Source organism: Trematomus bernacchii, unplaced genomic scaffold (genome assembly GCF_902827165.1).
Source record: "Trematomus bernacchii unplaced genomic scaffold, fTreBer1.1, whole genome shotgun sequence".
NCBI lineage: Eukaryota > Metazoa > Chordata > Actinopteri > Perciformes > Nototheniidae > Trematomus > Trematomus bernacchii.
The window spans coordinates 8,287,288-8,306,771 of record NW_022987689.1 but is presented as its reverse complement, the minus strand read 5'-3'; the positions used below and the strand labels follow the sequence as shown (position 1 = coordinate 8,306,771).

General features: G+C 39.4%; 2 protein-coding genes across 3 annotated transcripts in view; one reads left to right on the top strand and one right to left on the bottom strand.

Moving 5' to 3' along the window:
- Positions 1 to 1,847: 1,847 nt before the first annotated feature.
- On the bottom strand, positions 1,848 to 3,977 carry LOC117488875 (growth/differentiation factor 8). Its single transcript, XM_034138027.1, has 2 exons — positions 3,566 to 3,977; positions 1,848 to 3,017 (listed from the first exon to the last, which is right to left on the bottom strand). Exons 1-2 carry the CDS (start codon positions 3,975 to 3,977, stop codon positions 2,227 to 2,229), a joined length of 1,203 nt encoding a protein of 400 aa, XP_033993918.1. The 3' UTR covers positions 1,848 to 2,226.
- A 5,740-nt stretch (positions 3,978 to 9,717) lies between these two features.
- The window catches only part of mast3a (microtubule associated serine/threonine kinase 3a), a 31,313-nt gene continuing 21,546 nt past the window's right edge, over positions 9,718 to 19,484 (top strand). The window contains exons 1-4 of one of the 2 annotated variants that reach the window (XM_034137832.1): positions 9,718 to 9,860; positions 11,210 to 11,241; positions 18,229 to 18,317; positions 19,025 to 19,097. In XM_034137832.1, coding sequence (XP_033993723.1) covers positions 9,819 to 9,860; positions 11,210 to 11,241; positions 18,229 to 18,317; positions 19,025 to 19,097 — 236 coding nt within the window. In that variant the 5' untranslated portion in view covers positions 9,718 to 9,818. Of the gene's footprint in view, positions 9,861 to 11,209; positions 11,242 to 13,586; positions 14,044 to 18,228; positions 18,318 to 19,024; positions 19,098 to 19,484 lie in introns of those variants that run through there. The other variant, XM_034137831.1, reaches the window with a different exon arrangement.

Here is a 19,484-nt window from a genome sequence, read left to right as displayed (position 1 = left end):
GCACAGAAAGATAACAAGTAGACCATTAAGACTTGCAAAACACTTAAATGTCAGCACTATTTGTTATGTTTTGTGGTCCATCTGTTTTCAGCAGAGACACATAGGGAGGATGTGAAAACTTTTCAAAAGCGAAATCAAGATTTTTTCAGTCTTATTCCTAAAAATATCTTACAGGCAAGAGACAAAAAATATAACATTTTGTTCAAATGGTACCATGTGATAAGTGTGACTTGTGCAGACAGATCACATCAAGCTATGGATTTTTTAGATTTCGTATTTTTTATTTCTTTTCATCTTGTGATTCATTTCAGTGGTGGTTTTCCAGTAAGGCTACGTGAGGATTAAAACCAGGAGAAAGCCAAGTAGAGGCTAATGAGTCCACACTGCCTACCTTAGATTACACACAGAAGGTCCTTGATAAATACTGTCTGTAATTCTTTTATACTTGTATACTTTGGGTGTTACTGTAACTCAGGACCTTTCAGAATCTAAGATTGAAGACCTTTACATCCACCCCGCAGTTGTGCAATAACTGAGGATGTCATCCCTGAAACAAAGAGTAGCAGGGCAAAAAACAAAAGAAGTGAGTGAGTGGTTTGTTGGCACAGGTCAAATTTTACCATACAAAAAGTGTAATTACAGTCAACATTTGACTGATTAATCATGTATATATCCGTCTGCCTATTTATTCAGTCATCCAGGGTCACTCAATACGCCCCACTCTTTAATACATCTACTTTATTAATTGTAAAACAACACATGCTCAGATTGAAGTGACCTTTACCCATACAAAGATAAAAACATTAATAACTCATTAGGGTTGGTGGTGTCACTACTTTGAGTCATTAAACTGTAAATATTGCTTGCTACCGATTTCAGTTCACTTTAGTTCGCTCACTTAAAGGTACGGTAGGTAAGTTTGAGAAACCGGCTCGAGATCGCTAGAATTTGAAAATACACAACCGGAGAAAATCTGCCACTTCCTTACAGAGCCCCTCCTCCAACACACACGAACGCGCACATGACCAATGAGGGCACGAGATAAGTTTGTGCACAGATGGAAGGCTGACAGGCAGGTAGGCCATCCAGTTATTTTAGCCGGGCCGGCTAAAATGATTGGTCGTGCTTTTTACAGTACTACGGCTTCCACAGATGACATTTTTTTATGGATTTTTTGTCAAAGCACTTAAGATATTCATTGCTATCGGGATGTTAAGAGCATTCCATGGAATACAACAAAAAGTGTATCTCGAGCCGGTTTCTCAAACTTACCTACCCCACCTTTAATATAACACTTCTTTATAGGGCTCTGTATTACTAAGACCTGCATTTTGGAAAGTTTTGACTTCCTCTTATGAGGTCTTTTACAAACGTGAATAACGTTTTTTGTGTCTTGGCGATCAAACTTATCGTATTCTATCTCACATAAGCTTTTTTGTTCCTTTTCTAATAACTTATCCCAGCATCATTTGAAAGTAAATATTCCAACAAGAAGCTTTGGTAATCTGTAATTGAAAACGCATTTACCGTATCGTCATTGATATGTAATCTGAGCAGTTTACACAGCAAGCAGCTTTTCTTTTTTCCCTTTCATATGAAAGTAATGATTATGTTTTATATCTTGACTGGCTGGTCAAGGCCACAGTAAGCACAACTTCAAGGACATAAGTGAGATATAAGTTACCATATCTTTACACACTGATTTCTCTGGCACACGGTGGCCTGCCTTATCTACAGCAGTTGATAGTATTTCTTATGGATAAATGACACATATTAGAACATATCATGCTCCTGTGTTTATTATGAAATGTATGTTGATATATTCAAATGCAACACATCAGTGGGAATAAATCAGAGCATTTATTAAAATCTTCATATAATTATTGAAATGCACAAGACAACAAAGAATCCACAACCATGTGCCTCATCAAACAATACAGTACTTCAAATGATAAGTGACAATACAATTAAATAGTACAAAATATACGCTGTAACAAAAACAAAGGCAATCATAAAACACATATACATTTAGGATCATAAATATAAGTTAAAATAAATAAAACTATGACTACTGCAGCAGTAACACATTTTTCTTCTAAATAAAGTATAATGAAAAAATAGCTATTTTAATTTAGCTAACCATAGAAAAACACTCATTATCTCAGCATGTAACATTTTTTTATGGCAACACTCTCCCAAAAGTCGAAATAACAAAGGTACATTTCCTTAAGCGCAGTGGCATTGAGTGACAATCAGGTCATTGAAAGGAGTCAGCTTTAGCTTTCCCCTACTGTCATAGTGCATGAGGACCATGGGCTCGTAGGCCGCCGGCACGCAGCAGGGGAGAGGAGACCCTCCCTTGGTGAACTGATGCAGCCGAGACTTCACCTGTGTGTGCATGCTGGCAGGCTTGTAGTTGTGGGGGCAGGAGCCATCGCAGAAATGCATGATATACTCAGTGGGGGCCACCACCCAGTCCGCCCAGCCGATGTCTTTGAAGGACACGGTGACAGACTTCCTGCAGCACCACCCTTGTTCATCGCAGACGTCCTCCCTGTTGCTGGAGCGAGGCAGCCTCGTCTTCCTGGGCCCTGTGAGGCCTAGTTCCAGGGAAATGGTTGGATTTACCTTGAGGGCATCTTGTTCGGCCACAGCTATCCCCACATCCACAACCAGGGCCTCTCCACCATCCGTGCTCATCCACCTCTCCACCTCAGGGCTGATGTCCAGCAGCACATCTTGAGTGTTTGACACATTGGGTGAGTTTATGTGAGTCCATGCAGCAGAGTTTATCGACCGCATCCGGTTGATTTTAACTTTAATAACTCGTTTTGCCTCAGGCTGAACTGAAGTTGGTTTGTCTAAAATCTTCCTGGAAATCTTCAGCTCAGCCCGTGCTAGTGTCACTTCAGTCTGGATGTTGGGATTCTTGTGGAAAACGGCTCTGTACCACTGCATGCGTTGACCTGAATGTGGATAAAAGTGTTCTCCTCTCCGAATCCCTTTTCTTGGCTCCACTAAAAAAAATCAAAAATAAAGAACATTTCATTAGAACCAAGGTTTCAATAGTCCTGCAATGAGTTAAAAAGTACCTTTTAGAAACATCATCCCAAAGAAGACATACATATGTATTTTCAAATCATCCAGTATTATTTTGAATTCCAATGCTCACTTGTCCTTGTTTGGCTCATCTCTAATGTGATAAAAACACGTGTTCAATTGTGACATTGTGTACTGTACCAGGTGTGTCTGTCATGCTCATGATTTCTAAAAGCTAGAAAGAATTTGTTTGCTTTGTTCAAAGGATGATTTGATTCTATTTACAACCATATGTTTAAACCATGCTGTGATACGTTCCACTAAGTCAGAGATCATAACTTGGACCATGAACTATATGGACAAAAGAAGTTAGGTAAAACCAATCTGCAAGATTTCATGCAACCTTCATTCCTTCTCCCACTCAAACATTCCAATTTGGCTTTTCACACAAGTAATTTAAGCATGACAATGACCAAATTAGACCTAAGTATGTTCCTGATGTCTCCCTGTCGAACAAACACCTCACCTGTAGCTGGAAACAGCACAGTAGACATGGTGGATTGCTGGTTTCCTATCATCGGCTGGCTGGAATTCCCTCTCATCTCTCTTATTTGTTCCCTGTAGATCTGATACATCTTCCTCAGCTCTTCCTCCGAGGCCTTTTGAGTTGGTCTTGGCTCCCTCTCCATACCCAAAGAGCCGAGGATCCCCGACTTCACCGCCTCCAGAAGCAGGACCCTCTTGCTGTCCACTCTCCCCACATCAGGTGACCCTTCCTGGGCTGTTTGAGGGCGGCTCTCCCCCGAGCTGGAGAGGAAGACGAGGAGCAGCAGCGTGCAGGAGAAGAGTCGGTAGAGTGTACGTGATCTGAGCATGGTGAGCCTGCCAGGTAGGTCTGGTTTGAAAGTGATGCAGCTCAGCAGATGGGGTTTGTCCATGTTATGAATGAAATTCCTCACATGCTTTTATTTATAGAGCTTCTGCGTTGCCACACCCCTGGTTAGTCAGGTGAGCATGTGATGGGCTCAGCCACGGCCGTATGTCATTATGTTGCAACATTTTGCAGCATTGTGTTTGCGTTAACAACATGTGACCGATGAAATTAGAAACCAGTGAAGTTAATTAACCTTTTTTTTCAGTTTTATTAACACATCAATTAGGAAATAAAACAGATTAGAGATAGGCGAGACGTTAAATAAAGAGATTTCCAAATGAGGTTTGGTTACAGCACAAGAACATGGTGTGCACCTCAGCGTGCTACGTCATCGTTGTCCAGTAATGCGTCACTAAAGCAAATAAATGACCATATGTCTTACAGTTAACAGTTCTAAAGAGGGGGACAATGGCCAATTACATAAGCTGCACCAGGGTAAATAATGTTAATCTGATAGTTTATTGATCCCTATTAGACTCTTTCTTTCTGTTCCCCTGCAACTCTGCCAAGTATGGTCAGAGGTCAGGAGCAGGTACCGACCAGAGAGGCTTCTAGAGTCATGTCCCTTTGACTGGACGCTAAAACCTGTGAAGGCCTTTTAAAAACTGCAAGTCACTATGAAAACAGTCCAACCTTGCTATAATATTCTTTTTGTGACAACAATGACAGAAAAAGGTGGAGACTTTACTATCTGTTTGTAACCCCTCCCTCTTTATACAAGGCCACAGAGGAAATCCCTCAAGGTTAAAACTAAAAAATAGTACACAAACAAAGAAGTTCTCTGTTGAAGGAACTGTCTCAAGGTCAATTATCTAAGTCTTCTATAACTATAATGTGATGTAAGGAGCTCTTCAATAATCAACCAGAGCGGCCTGTGAAAGTGTTTTATTTTCATGATGATTAAAATAGACTGAAACTGTATCTGATCTCATCTCTACTGTCGCCTCAAGTTTGATAAAAGAGCTTCATACCATTGTTGGGATAGACTAGAGCTAAAAATAGACTATTACTGCGTCTGCCCCGTGGACTGTCGTCAAACACTTATCAGCTTTAAAAAAAAAACTCACTTCTTTCTATCAGTAAATGGGGTCAGTGCACTGTTTAATTACAAAGGAGTGGCCAGCTGTGCCATTGATTCCACCTGAGGGCATTCCCGACCGCAGCACCGATTACTGACTGATAAAGATTTTATGGGAAATGTTCATAAAAGTGTATTACGGCCATTTTTGCTAAATGATGAGCTTGTAGTTATGACTATAGTAAAACTGTAAAGTCATTAGATGACCAATACAAAGTCAGATTAACCTATATTATGTGTAATATAATAATATAAAACAATAAAAATGATTTCCACCCATCTATAAACTACCACTTAAATGTTATAATTAGAAGCTCATGCAATACAATATGTAGGGAGGGTTTCAAGATAGAAGTGTTTGCATAACGACTAACCAAAACAAAGAAAGGGGTTGTGAGTTTCATTTTTTATTTTGTTATTTGCTCTTTAGTTTCTTTTCTCTTGTTACATGTGAAATGCTCGAGACTTCCTCTTTATTAGGATTAACAATTAAATAATACTAACTGAGAAAGGCGAGCATCCCTCTCTGGTGAAACCTCTCACAGCTTACAGACATATGTAACCTGTGATAAAAAGGTTTAATGGATGCCTACACAACGTATTTTCCCCTTTTGGGATTTAATAAAGTATGACTACAAAGGGTCATAAGCCAAAAAGGTTGTCTACAAGTATTGTCCCACTTACAACATCAATAATATAATACTAAATGAAATGCCAGGACAATATTTGAGCATGAGAAGAAGTTACAAAAGAAGATACTGCTTGAATTTCTGAGGAGTGAGTCACTGAGGTGATGAAACAATCATTTGCCTGGTGCGTCTATACCTCACAAGTAGAAAGTGTGTGAAAGGTGTAAAGTGACTCATGCAAACTGGCACTATTGGTGAAACTGTCGTGTAGGACTCTCACTCTTTTCTTCTTTATATTTTCTTTATCCTTTTATCTCTTTGTTGCGTCGGAGGATAGAGAGGGGGGAAAAATGTGTTTTGTCATCATGAGAAAGAGAAGTTTCGGAGTATAGCGGCTGAATTTCATCATGCTCAGTGGTAACAGAAAGAGATACAGGCTTTTATAAACATATAGTCAATGACACCACATTGCTCTATTCATGAGGCTCAGTGCAGGGGGTTTCCAACATGGGGACCCGGCCCATTTCAAGCCATTGTAAGATGAATATAAGGTCAAGGTTATTTAACTTTTCAGGGCATCTAAAAATGATTCAAATTAAACAAGTTAAAATACATTTTGTATTGAACTGCCCACAACTAAAACATATAATTTGTTTCTGGCTTTGCCCATCCATACGTATTGGGTAGAGATGTTCAAAACTATTTTGGAGCTAATTGGGGCCCCAGTGGCACTCTTACTGCATTGTTTGGGTTCCCCCTCTCTTCACCTTCCCTCCCTACGTCCAAGAGAGACGTGATAGCTAGCCCTACTGGCTAGAAGGTTGATATTGACGAAATGGAAAGATACTGCTCCTCCATCTCATACTCACTGGATAAGAGACATCCTTTTTTTCCTGAAGATGGAAAGGATTAGGTTTGAGTGGCTCCTCAAATAGATTTGGGAAAATATGGAGCCCTTTTTCAAATTTGTTAAGAGGATAAAGTTCCCAATTATTCCTGATTAAACTTTTGCATTTTGGAGGGGTCCCAGCACTGGGCGGGTTGTCGCGGGGAGGTGCTGCCGTACTGATGTTTATTGTTTATTATTGAAATGTTTGTTTTAGCTGACTTTTCTATTTATTTATTTGTTTATTTTTTGTTTGTCTGTGTTTGTATGTCTGTTTGTCTTCTGTCTGTGTGGGATTTTGTTTGCCCTGGTGTTAAGCAGTATTTGCATTGTTACTCTACCTATTTTTCTATAAAATGAAGATTTGTTTACTTTTGATACATGCTCTGATAGAATAACTGTATGCTGTTGAAAAAAACCCAATAAACAAAGTAAAAAAAATAAAAAATACATAATTTCTGACAAGGGGTCACAAATAACAATAAGAAATAACAAATATGTTTCATCCATGCTCACAGTTGAAAGTAAGCAAAATGCACATTTGTAATACAAATTAAAAAATGTAAATAAAGGCATACATTTACATGTTTACACACATTCACCCTTACATTTATACATATATATCTCAAGAATACAACTCTGCATGCAGAAAAAGGCATGAACTAAATTAATGGATCACTCATTAAGGGTTCACTCTCTCAATTTTATAATACAATCATTTTGACCCTTTTTTTTTTTACAAATCTACATGAATGTAGTGGTGGGAGATGGTAGAAAGAGAGCATGGTTGTCATTCAAGTCTGCTTCATTCATCCATTCTTTCATTTATTCTTCAATTCATTTACTTTTATTTATATTTGCCAGTTTCTCTTCACTTTACCTTGAAACATGCTGCATCCGCAGTGACAAGGGACTGAACTATTCCCAGCATGCACTTGCTAGAGTAGAGCAAGTCAATAAACATTATTATACGAATAGCTCAATTGCACCCTCTAGTGCACCTAAAGCTACAGTGCAGACTTCAATTAGCTGAGTGCAGCTTTATTTGGAGTCAGAAAGAGCATCTAACATTAATATGAATCTTATATGGATTTGAGATGAAGATGTCTCAATGCTGCATCTGAGTAGAAATGTGTTCTTTGCAGGAACTTAATGCCACAATGTATTTGTGAGTGGTGATTAGAGAGAGAATAAGCCAATATTTGAAAAGGCATTGCACATATCCTAGGTGTATTTGATGCTTATTGTTGGTTGTTAGGTTCCGATCTTGTTCAAGCCTGTCTGGTAGAAATGTCAACTAAGATATAGCTACCGTGCCAGACGTTCATCGATCATAAACAGCTTTTAAGATAAGCACTAGAAACCTTGATTCTTTATTTGTATATGATATAGTTTCAGAAATTTCCCAAACTGGGATCAATAAAGTACATCTTGTATTTTTAAATGATAAAAAACCATGTCCTGAGTGGCTAAAAGCTATTGTTTCTACCTCTCAGCCCCGCAGTGCAGGTAAGTGAGGGTCAGATCAGAAATAGCACAATTTACCTTAAAAAGAGGGCAGTGAAAGAGGTTGTGCTGACTTTGATGCTTGAATAGTTTCACTAATGACCATGGAGTTTTTGAGCATGAGCTATGCTGGATCACATGGAGAGCATGACAAAAAGACACATAGAGACTTCATGAAAGGCTATGCATAATAATGTTGATCTGCAACAATAAATTCATTGTGAATTTAGAAACATTAGATATAATGCAGGAGTCTATATTTTGTGTACATGTCTTTTACTTGTATTTTTTCATATCAAAACTTGGATAGCGTTTCCCAACACATGCTTCACATAATGTCAATACATTATACTTTTCTTTATTAATAAGACTTATCGTTCAAACGCACATTTTAAACAAGCAAAACAACTAATCCGAATTAATTAGCTATTCAGCTTGAATTATTCAAAACACATTAAGCATTTTTAAAACCTTCTGGAATTGAATTGTTAGGGGCGCTTTTTTCTTATATCAAATGAAATATTTGTGTTAAATTGTTTTGTTGATACTACAGTGAAGTGATCCACAACTCCTGATCAGAAAAAAGTAATGAAACGGGATAAAATAATGGGAAAATGGGAAATAAAGCTTGATTATTTGTCGTTATTAAAGCAGTATTAAACCATAATTTTCTGCTTGGACTCCACAAAATACATTTAAATTGATTTTATATGAGGAAATCACTTGACACTAATCTTAAACACCCACTACAAAGGCTATCTAAATGTATTTCAAGATACACTCACTCTGTAGGCTGGATATCCAACACTTTAAGCTGTAAACAGTGAACTGCTCCAGAGAACAATGAGGGATTCACATCCCTCTGGCTCACACAAATGGACATGTGACGTCCCAGGACAAGAAACCAACCATTGTAGTTTTTGAGGGAAAAAACCCATCATGGTACCACTGTGTGACAGATCAATCACTGCTATTCATCTTGACTTCAAGGCAAAATTGTTCTGCATCCTCTTTTTCCACTAGACAAGCACTGGTTTAGTTTACATGATGAGTGAATAGTACATTAACTGCATGTACCACAACATATGGACACAAGTGGATTGCATATGTTACTGGAGGGTTTAGTGCATTCATGTATAAACAGTTCCAGGTTATTGCGTATGTGATAACATCATGGTGAATATAAATGCTTGTTTTAAGTCCTATAGGTTATAAAGGACTTTTAAAAAAAACAGAGGAAATGGCAACATATTTTGTGTACTTGTGTATCTGATGATATATTTCTTTTTTAATTCTCACTTATTTCATGGTTTTTGAGATGTGTGTTTTTTGTATTTACTTATTTATCTTTCTGTACAGCACTTTGGTCTGGAGGTTTTAAAGTGCTTCACAGATAAAGCTGTATTGTATTGTAAATCAATTTTGCATGGCAAGTGATAACAGAATATCAATAAGTGGGTGGGGTCAACACTCCTTCTCACTTCATTAATAGGTTGAGGTTCACTAACCACAACAACAGCCACTACTCTTCCTTCCTCCCCTCACTATCAGGTGATCAGCCCCAGAGGTGGCCACCTTTTTAGGGGCCGGTCGTGTATCTCGCCCCGAGTTGGAGGAGGAGGGGTTGGTTGGTGGAGAAGCAGCAAGCATCGGCAGCAAGGAGGACTGCACGGTCCTGGGGAGAGGAAGGGGGGCGCAGTATGGGTTGACTGATCGGAGATCCTCTTTGGGTTTTTATTGTCTTCAATGATGGATGAGCCGAATATCCTGAGACGCCGCGGTCTACAGGTAAATGGAGACTTCATGACAGCTCGGGTGGCTGTTTCCACGCAAACTAGATGCTAGGAAATGTTGATCATTGGCGAGGATCGGTTTCTCCAAGAACCGCGTTTCTATATGTTGTCATTATTCTTCTGGCTTTAAACATGTTATTATCTGTAGAGCTCAATTCTCTGGTGTCCATTCATTAAAACAGCCTGTGGCACCGTTGTGAATTGTAGCACAGAATTGCTGCACATAAATGACAGTCGGTCTTATGTGTTTATTTTGGAGCTGTCCATTGGTACTATAGTGTAGCTGGTTGCCTTGGTGACAGGAGCTTAAAACCCCAAGGGTGCCCGGATGATTGGCAGTACATCCCTTTAATCTTCTCCTGGATGCCTGGTTTATTACTCACAAATGTACAGAATGAGAATAATGAATGCTTTTTTTTAGTTCATTCATGTGTATATTTTCTGCATACATGTGGGAGCTGCATTGTTTTCTTCCCCCTGGTCTTTTATGAAAAGCTCACAGGTCCACACTGGGTGTTTCCATCCACTTATTATAATTGGTTTCTTTTCTTCCTTGCAATAATCTGCAATTTAAATGTAAGTGCAGGCCTGCCATTACAAATAATGCTAATGGTGGTTGTGGGGAAGTTATTGTTCCCTAAATTAGTATGTTGTGTGAAATACACACAACAACAACAACATATTAAAATAAAGAAAATGAAACTTGGACATCAGTGATAAAGCTCAAAGTACAGTTTACAGACCAGATGTTTTGGTGTGTTACGATACCAGCATTGTTTGTAATTGTGACTGAGACAATAACAAGTCACTTTCTGAGACTTCTGAGATCTTTTGGAAAAATGTAGAGGATGAAATCAGTGACAGTAGCCTCCGAATATTTTTTTTCAACTGTTCCCTGTCCTTCAATCCTGATTGGCATGGGTAGTTTTGCAGTTGCCTGAGCTCAAACTGCCATGGGCTCGGGAGGATTTGTATCCTGGTCATTAAATGACTCGACGACCCACTTGTCATGCAAGAAACTAGGGCAATCTGCAGATAATGTGATTACTGCGTTTAAAGGAATATGCGTGGGATTTATAGAAAAGGGTAAGCATTTTATGAATGCATTTTGTGCCTGTTAAGGTGTCAAAATATCATGCATTCCTCAGTGTTTATTATGAGGAGTAAGCTTTTCATACCAGCAGAATTTATTTAAATATAACTATCCCTAGATGAGGAAAATATATTGCTAAGAAGTCCCTTTGCCAAACACTGAAAACCCCATAGCTGATATCTGCATGTCAAAGCAATGTTTCCAGCATTTTTGTGTTCTCATTTCAACACTTCCCATGTCTTCTTTTCTAGAAAGAACTGAGTCTTCCTCGCAGGGGAAATGTGTAAGTATTACCAATATGCTCTCTTTGTCTCCGTCTTCTTTTGCACCCCCCTTTTCTCCTCAAACCAGCCCAGCCAGGTGCCTATCATTTATCAGCTTCATTGTGCTTGCACTTGACTCTCTGCTGAGAGACAAGAACTTCTGAATCTGTTAATGAGGATTGCCTGAAAGGTATGCAGTCTCACCGCTCGGACAGGTTTTACGTAAACTAAAGAGGGAGAGCAGAGATAGAGATGAAGCACGAGAGTCTCTGATGCGATAGCAGTGGGAGAATTACTGTATGCTTCGAATATTATTGCTAAATAGTCATGCTTATTGGAATATACATTGTATATATGAATCAGTTTTCACATTTTGCTACAGTGCAGTCAATAATTAGCTGTCTATGTGATTATATATTGAAATATGTGAACCTAACAGACAAGCTGAGCCAGCTCTAACATGTTAATCAATGTTTGTTGTTTCTAAAGGTTTTTCCTGAGGTACATACTTGGTGATTATTTGGACATTTACACTAATAGTTCTTATTAAGCTGTATCAACAGAGGAGGGACACTTATGAGCAGCATGAAGGAACCTGCTTCCGTGTTTCCAGCTACAATAGGAGGCGCCTCAGTCAGATCAACATCAATCTCTTCCCTGTCTCTAACCTGTTCAGGGACTTCCCCTGGTCTTAAGTGAAGAGATTACCTCAGGCTAGTTTCCCTGTCTGTGAGTCACTCACAGCACATACAGCAGATCACATCAATGTATTTGGAAAGAGTTAAAGATGTTTGTGCCCCTTGCAAACTGCTTTTCCTTTGTCAGTCATGTTTCCTTTTAGGTGGAGTTTTAGGTCGGACAGTATTTCTGTGTTGCACCCTGTATGACTACGATTTTAAAACAGCTCACTTTATTGCAACACTATATGTTATTGATAAAGGTGCATCGTTTATTTCAGCCGAGACTCGATGTGTGTCTGTGGGAAATGGAATTGATCTCATCATTGGCTAAAATGGTGTATTTTTAACTGGATTAAACTTGCTTGGGGGCTTAATGATCTGTGGGCCCCTTTTGACAATCCTTTGAATTCATTTAATGTAAGAAATTATTATGCAGCATGTGTGCTTGAGTCAAAATATGCATTTCCAAGCATATTTGTTTGGAAATAGTAATTCCCAAACAAATATGCAAATAATCGAATGACTTGAAGCTGTAAATGAGTATACAAATAGCATAGCCCTGATTTTAAAACGGTGCCCTTCAGTGTTGGACAGGGTGTGGAAAAGAGGCTATGGCCGATCACGAACCTCAGATCCAGGACGAGCTGTTAGTTTTCTCTCTTGGTTGTATAAAGGTAGACCAGCGCTCTAACCCTTACAGTGTTATTAAAGGGGTCATGGCAGTTTACCCACACATGTTTTGGTGACATAGGTTGAATTAGACAATTGTGGTAGCTGGGGTTTGTTCTGTGGGGGGGGTATTGCAAAAGTTTAGGGTACCAGATGTGTCTCAGAAGGATGTGAATAGCTTCAATGCTTGTTGGCTGTGAATAGCTTCAATGCTTGTTGGCCTCCACCAGTGTTGTTGCTTGTCACCAATCCTGTTTTAATTTAATGGTTCTCAAGGTGCAGCAAGAGGGAGGAGAGGGTCCGGTTTTGGGACTTTGGAAATGGTTCTTTGCTTTTTGCAGATGATGGTGGCCTGACCTTGAGTGGAGCTGATGCCTCCTTGCATCACAAGTAGCCAGTTGAGGAGGTCAGGGCATCTGATAAGTACATTTACTGGTGCATTCCTTTGGAGGTTTTCCAGGCACATCCAACTGGTTGGAGACACAGAAGCTGGAGAGATTATATATCTCATCTGGCTTGGGAACGCCTCAGGGTCCCACAGGAGGAGCTGGAAAACATTGCTAGTGGGAGGGCTGTCTGGACCACCTTGATTAGCCTGCTGCCACTGTGCCTTGAGAAGATGATTTTAGTTTTTTTCACGAAGAAAAGGCTTGGTTTTCACATTATAAGAAAACATTTCTGTATTATTAGCAACATATGCAATGCAGCAGAGCCCTTCCATTAAATCTTATGAGGATCTCATTATTCCCTGACGACAAAAAAAATGCAGCATTCATGTCTGCTCGTCTCCCTGAACATTGTAGGCTAGATGGAACTGGTTGTGCGCGATTTAGATATTTGTTCAACTTTATTAAAATGATGGTATACAAGCCGGTGTCTCGATGCCGATATCAAAGGAAATACTAAGTTGCTCACCCTTCTTTCTGTTTTTCGCTGGGTGGGTCATATGTCTTCTAGACGTCAACAGCAGATTTCCGACATTGCTTGAAGGCATCATTAGTCCCTCCTCTCTTCGCTGAGCTGGTGCGGCTGCGCGGTGCGGCGTTGCTGGTGCTGCTGGAAACTTTGTATCACTCTTTACATCTTGACGAAGATATCACTCGATAATGTCACATCCCACGGAAGACAAGCTGTTTCCAACCATAAGCTGGTGACAGGGGGAAGGGGACATGGCTGGTTTCGTCGCTCCTCATCACCGAGCCGCCGTACCCGGGGTCCGGGGTCAGTTTGTACCGAAGCTAGCCGGAGTTCCTACCGCTGGACACTGCGTACTAGCCTAACCAGCCCACCACCTATAATAACAACTCCTCAATAAGACAGTCTAGCATGATGCTCACACTCTAACAAGAGGACAATTCTCATATCTGGATTGGATTTATCAGTCACCATGTCTGACCAAAACTACTATTGGACCGTGTTGCCGAGCTACAAAACTAGTTTTGTGACTGGGGCCATGATGAAAAGATCAAAAAGGTAAAGAAATTATGTGTTGATTCTAAATATGTATCGATACAAAGCAAAGGCGTCTGCCCTGCCTTGAGTTGTCATTAGCTCCCTGCTGAGCGGTGCCATCCTCTGTCTGGCAAACAGCAATGTGTTGAACGTTTATGGTGAGCTATTTGATTCACAGCACGTAAACGCAACCCCCACACTGTATGGAAACATTACCAGCGAGCAGCTCACATTGAAAATACCTCTGTGGTGTGTGTGATATCCCACAGTACGGTACTGTATGTGTCGGCTACATCCGCCCTAGTTTTTGTTTCCGACAGAAACGTGGCCATTGTAGAGTGTTGTGTATGGAGGCAGACTGCATTGTCTGCCACCAGCTGTCGCATAAAGCGACACATTCCAAGTGCGGATCGATACACTGATGTGGGGCTCTAGTGATGTAGTTGTGCCTTATCTGTGATATCATGTAAGCAGCCCTCAAAAAGTAGAGCAGTAAAATGTGCCTGTCATGCCCTCTAATGACTAAGGGTGTTTTGGGCTTTCAGTGAATTCTTAGGGACCAAATAATAATTTATGGATTTCCCCCCATTGTAGTATATTTCACTAGTAAATCTGTTTAATTCTAGCTCAGTATGTCTTAGCTGCTGTCAATACAATACCCTGCAATCCCATTGATAATGAGTTTTGGGAGAAACCTCTCATCTTTAAATATATGTTATTCATTATGCTAATGTCTCAGTGGCGTGTCAAACCATCCACTTTTTTCCATAAAGCTTGGGAACATGCATCAGCCATGTAACCCATTAAACACAGCGTGACATTCAGTCAGCTCTGTGAATAAATGCAGCCCTTCACCATCAGCAGACATGGGAAACATACAAGCCTGCATCTCAGTCAGTGGCCTACATTCATCATGCTACATGGCTGCCTTCACTGGCCCTACAAACCAGTATTGTTAGTCCTACATTTGAGTAGCCCAATCACTGCGAAGTGTTGATGAAGCTCTCTCGTGCTCACGGTAATACAGTGATGCTTTCATGCCTATTTTGATCTAGTCTCTGTAGTGCGAAAAAGGTGTCTGTTTATTTACTTTCTGATAAGAAGAAAATGGTGCACACTCACAGTGTCGTCCTCTGGTTGGTTGGTGCGTTGTTGAAGCCAAACTCAAGCATTTATTGGCTCTCCCCTTCCTCTGTTGCTGTGCCGAGGCTGCCACTTTGACTCTTTTTTGGGTTGGGGGCCATATACTGTGTGAGTCTGCCTCAGCACCGACCCAGAAACGTCAGGATATATAATCATCTCAGACCCTCAATTATTTTAGGTCATTGCGAGAGAGAAAGAGATTTGAGGCTTTGACATTGTTGGGATGAAACAGAGAGCATGATGGGATTATATCTAGTTTATTAGGGATTCTCTTCTGTATGAAGACCCTGGCAGACAACGGGTGAGAGGCCTCCAGGAAACATATATGCACAAGCAGGAACTAGAAGTGGACAAATCAAAACATTGAAGTAGTTGTATCATATTGTCACCAACATATTTCTGGTTGAGTCATCGCACATTGTCAAGCATGCCAGATTTTAAACTGGTCTTTACGGGATTTTCATTTTAAATAAAATATGTTTCCTTAATGGAGCTTATAAGAAGTGATTGACATATTTGAATGGTTTTGTTATATTGCATTTTATTGTTTATTTGTAAGAAAAGCTGCAAAGTAGCAATGTTGTGTATTTTAAGAAAATATACAGAAATTAAACAAACATTTTCTAACAAGATGAGCACATGTTTCAAGTTGAAGCTAAACAGCTAGAAAGAACAAAACCAACTTTCATCAAAACAACACAAGCAATGACCATAAACATAACAGCAGCATGATAATAAAACAATAAATGGATGTTGTATCGATATTGTCTTAGATAAGTCTCATTGGGTAAATATTTAATGAAAGCACCATAATCAACCCTACAATAACTTTGCAATATCGATATAAAGGTACGTGGTCAACAGTGTAGTTATTTTGGATTCTCTCTCTGTTACCCACACTTAGTATTAGGGCTGAACGATTAATCGATTTTAAATCGAAATCGCGATTTGAAATGATGCAATTATCAAATCGCAAAGCCTGCGATTTTTTTAAGTTTTTTTTAGTTTTTGTTGTTCTTCTTGTGTGTCAATTATCCACACCAATCAGAAGTGCTGTGCTCCACATGTACCAGTCATTGTTAACCAATCAGAAGTGGCCCATGATAAAAGGTGATAGACAGATTGATCCAATCACCTGCCAAGTATTTTTTAAATACTTTTCCAAAGTGCTTCCAATGGAGCTTTCCTAGATGGTTTGGTGAAACAAACCATCTGAGTCAGGTTAGTAATGCTCCATCACATGTTTTACATCTATTACAGGGTGAATCTTAAACTGAAGCTTGACTTTAAAGCAACCCAACGGAAGTTTCATGTAAGTTTAGTTCTTTCACTCGTAGCTCGGGCTGCGGGGGTGCTAGAGACCGGAGCACGTTGATACGACCTTCCTAGCCGGAGATATGGCCGCATTTTACAATAAACTTCCTTTGGGTCGCTTAAAAACAAATATCACAAATCGAATCGCAATCGCAATATCTGTCAGAAAAATCGCAATTAGATTATTTCCCCAAATCGTGCAGCCCTACTTAGAATCCATAGATGCATCAAGTGTTCAACCTCTGACTCTGTGCAATGGAAAACAATTTGATAATTGATTTAATCACACAGTCAAACTGATCTATATATAGATTGTTTACGTATGGATACAGACTGTATTCATCCGTGGTGATGAATCTTTAATGCCTGGCAGACAACGGGTGAGAGGCCTCCAGGAAACATATATGCACAAGCAGGAACAAGAAGTGGACAAATCAAAACATTGAAGTAGTTGTATCATATTGTCACCAACATATTTCTGGTTGAGTCATCGCACATTGTCAAGCATGCCAGATTTTAAACTGGTCTTTACGGGATTTTCATTTAAAATAAAATATGTTTCCTTAATGGAGCTTATAAGAAGTGATTGACATATTTGAATGGTTTTGTTATATTGCATTTTATTGTTTATTTGTAAGAAAAGCTGCAAAGTAGCAATGTTGTGTATTTTAAGAAAATATACAGAAATTAAACAAACATTTTCTAACAAGATGAGCACATGTTTCAAGTTGAAGCTAAACAGCTAGAAAGAACAAAACCAACTTTCATCAAAACAACACAAGCAATGACCATGAACATAACAGCAGCATGATAATAAAACAATAAATGGATGTTGTATCGATATTGTCTTAGATAAGTCTCATTGGGTAAATATTTAATGAAAGCACCATAATCAACCCTACAATAACTTTGCAATATCGATATAAAGGTACGTGGTCAACAGTGTAGTTATTTTGGATTCTCTCCATGTTACCCATACTTAGAATCCATAGATGCATCAAGTGTTCAACCTCTGACTCTGTGCAATGGAAAACAATTTGATAATTGATTTAATCACACACTCAAACTGATCTATATATAGATTGTTTACGTATGGATACAGACTGTATTCATCCGTGGTGATGAATCTTTAATGGTGTGGAAAGTATGTTATGGCCTATACAGTTATGTCATGGAAGTCATCGGGTCCATTTATTTCTTTACGTTTTTGTACAAGACGGATGATTTATAGGATCAGGTGCTCCCACTGGTACAACCATTACTCTTTCAGATGTTTCTTATATTCTTACATACTTCCAGACACAGTACACATCATTTTATCTTCTTTAATACTTCAGTGTAGCACCCTACCAACTACTCCTTGTTATTCCCTGGAAGTCGATTATTTCCTTTTAGTAACTCCTGTAGCCAGAAACACTTTTTCTTACATATAAGACAAACAAAATGCAGCCTATTTAATACGTGTTGACACCTTAGCCAAATGTAACAGTGCATACTTAATGTTTTAATATATTTACATGCATACATGTTTGTAGCTATGTGTGTATGTATAAACACCAGTATCATGACATCATTGTAATTATCAGTGTTTTCTGTATCAGGATCAACAACTTAAGTTCATAGGTCGCCTGTTTTATTTCTCCAGACTGTTTACTGTACTGATAAAAGACTGTTGCTTGGCGATTGTGTTTGTAATTGTCTTGCGTAACAAGCCTTTTCTCTCTGCTGTTTGTTTTCCTCATCTCACAGTTCTCGTAACAACAAAAGAAGGAGTTTGGCGGTCGGGACCCCCTCACCCACACTCTCACGACCCCTTTCACCTCTCCCACTTGCCACAGGTACTTGTGTGTTGATGATACTTGCGTGTCTGCTCAGCTGTGTGTGTGTGCTATTGTTTCAGACTCTTTACACATGCTTTACGTAGACACAAGAGGATGAAGATAGAATGAGAAGACCACCACATTAGCTGTTTTGTTGAGTATATGCGCCTTAAGCCTTATTTAGTTTGTTGATGCATGTCACAAGACAAGCACTAGTTTCCCTGTGGTTTGATTATCAAGTTTCAATTAAGGCAGCAAGCCAAATGTTCGCACGACATACAATAGTTTTCCTCATACCGATGTTGTTCATGAAGCTTCCTTGAGGCTAGTCTTTCCGTCTTCAGCTGCCTGCAGTGCTATATGGAGACTCATTCATTTGCTGCACCCATTTTTTTTTGAAGCGACTCAGGGTGTGGCAGTGCTTGGCTGACATGAAAACCCTTTAGTGACCCTTTCAATAGTATCTAGTGTTGTGTGATCAACAACAACACTCCCTGCTCTCTGCTGATATTCTGTGATTAGGAAGGGAAGAGGCCCTCTATGGGGTGATACTGTTAATGTAAGATTTGCTTTGGGTTGAACTCTGAAGTAAAGTCATGTGCAAAATAATCATTGAGCATATTTCAAATGTAAAACAAAAGATAGCTGGGGTAATGATTTAACATAATCATATAGTTTATTTAAGCTTGTAATCATTCTCACTGTTTGTAACTGTGTTTCTTCAGCTGGCAGCAGCCCTTCAGAAAGCCCCAGAAATGTCTCTGCCAGCACCTCTGCCAATTTCCAGTTTGCCCGCAGGTAAGGATTAACTCAAACGCTTGTATGGACTTGTAAGGCAGTTGAGCTCAGCCACATAACCACAGAAATATTTTCCCTATCCAATACAAAAACTGGAGCATTACTAAGACTGATAAAAATGCAGTGCAGATGCCTAGATTAAATGCATATTATACCATAAGAGGAGGTTCATCTTCCAGTAGAGGTCACAAAACTATAGAAAGATGAAAACAAAATACATAAATGCTGCTATTTTCTATCTAGGTTCATGCATAAAGTAAACAAGAGAAACACTGTCACTCATTTAAGGCAGTACAATAAAAAACATAAAAATGACATTTGAAACTTTGGGAGGAACCTTAGTTGCGTGAATAATGAACATGCCTTGGCTTGTTCCCTTTGGACCCT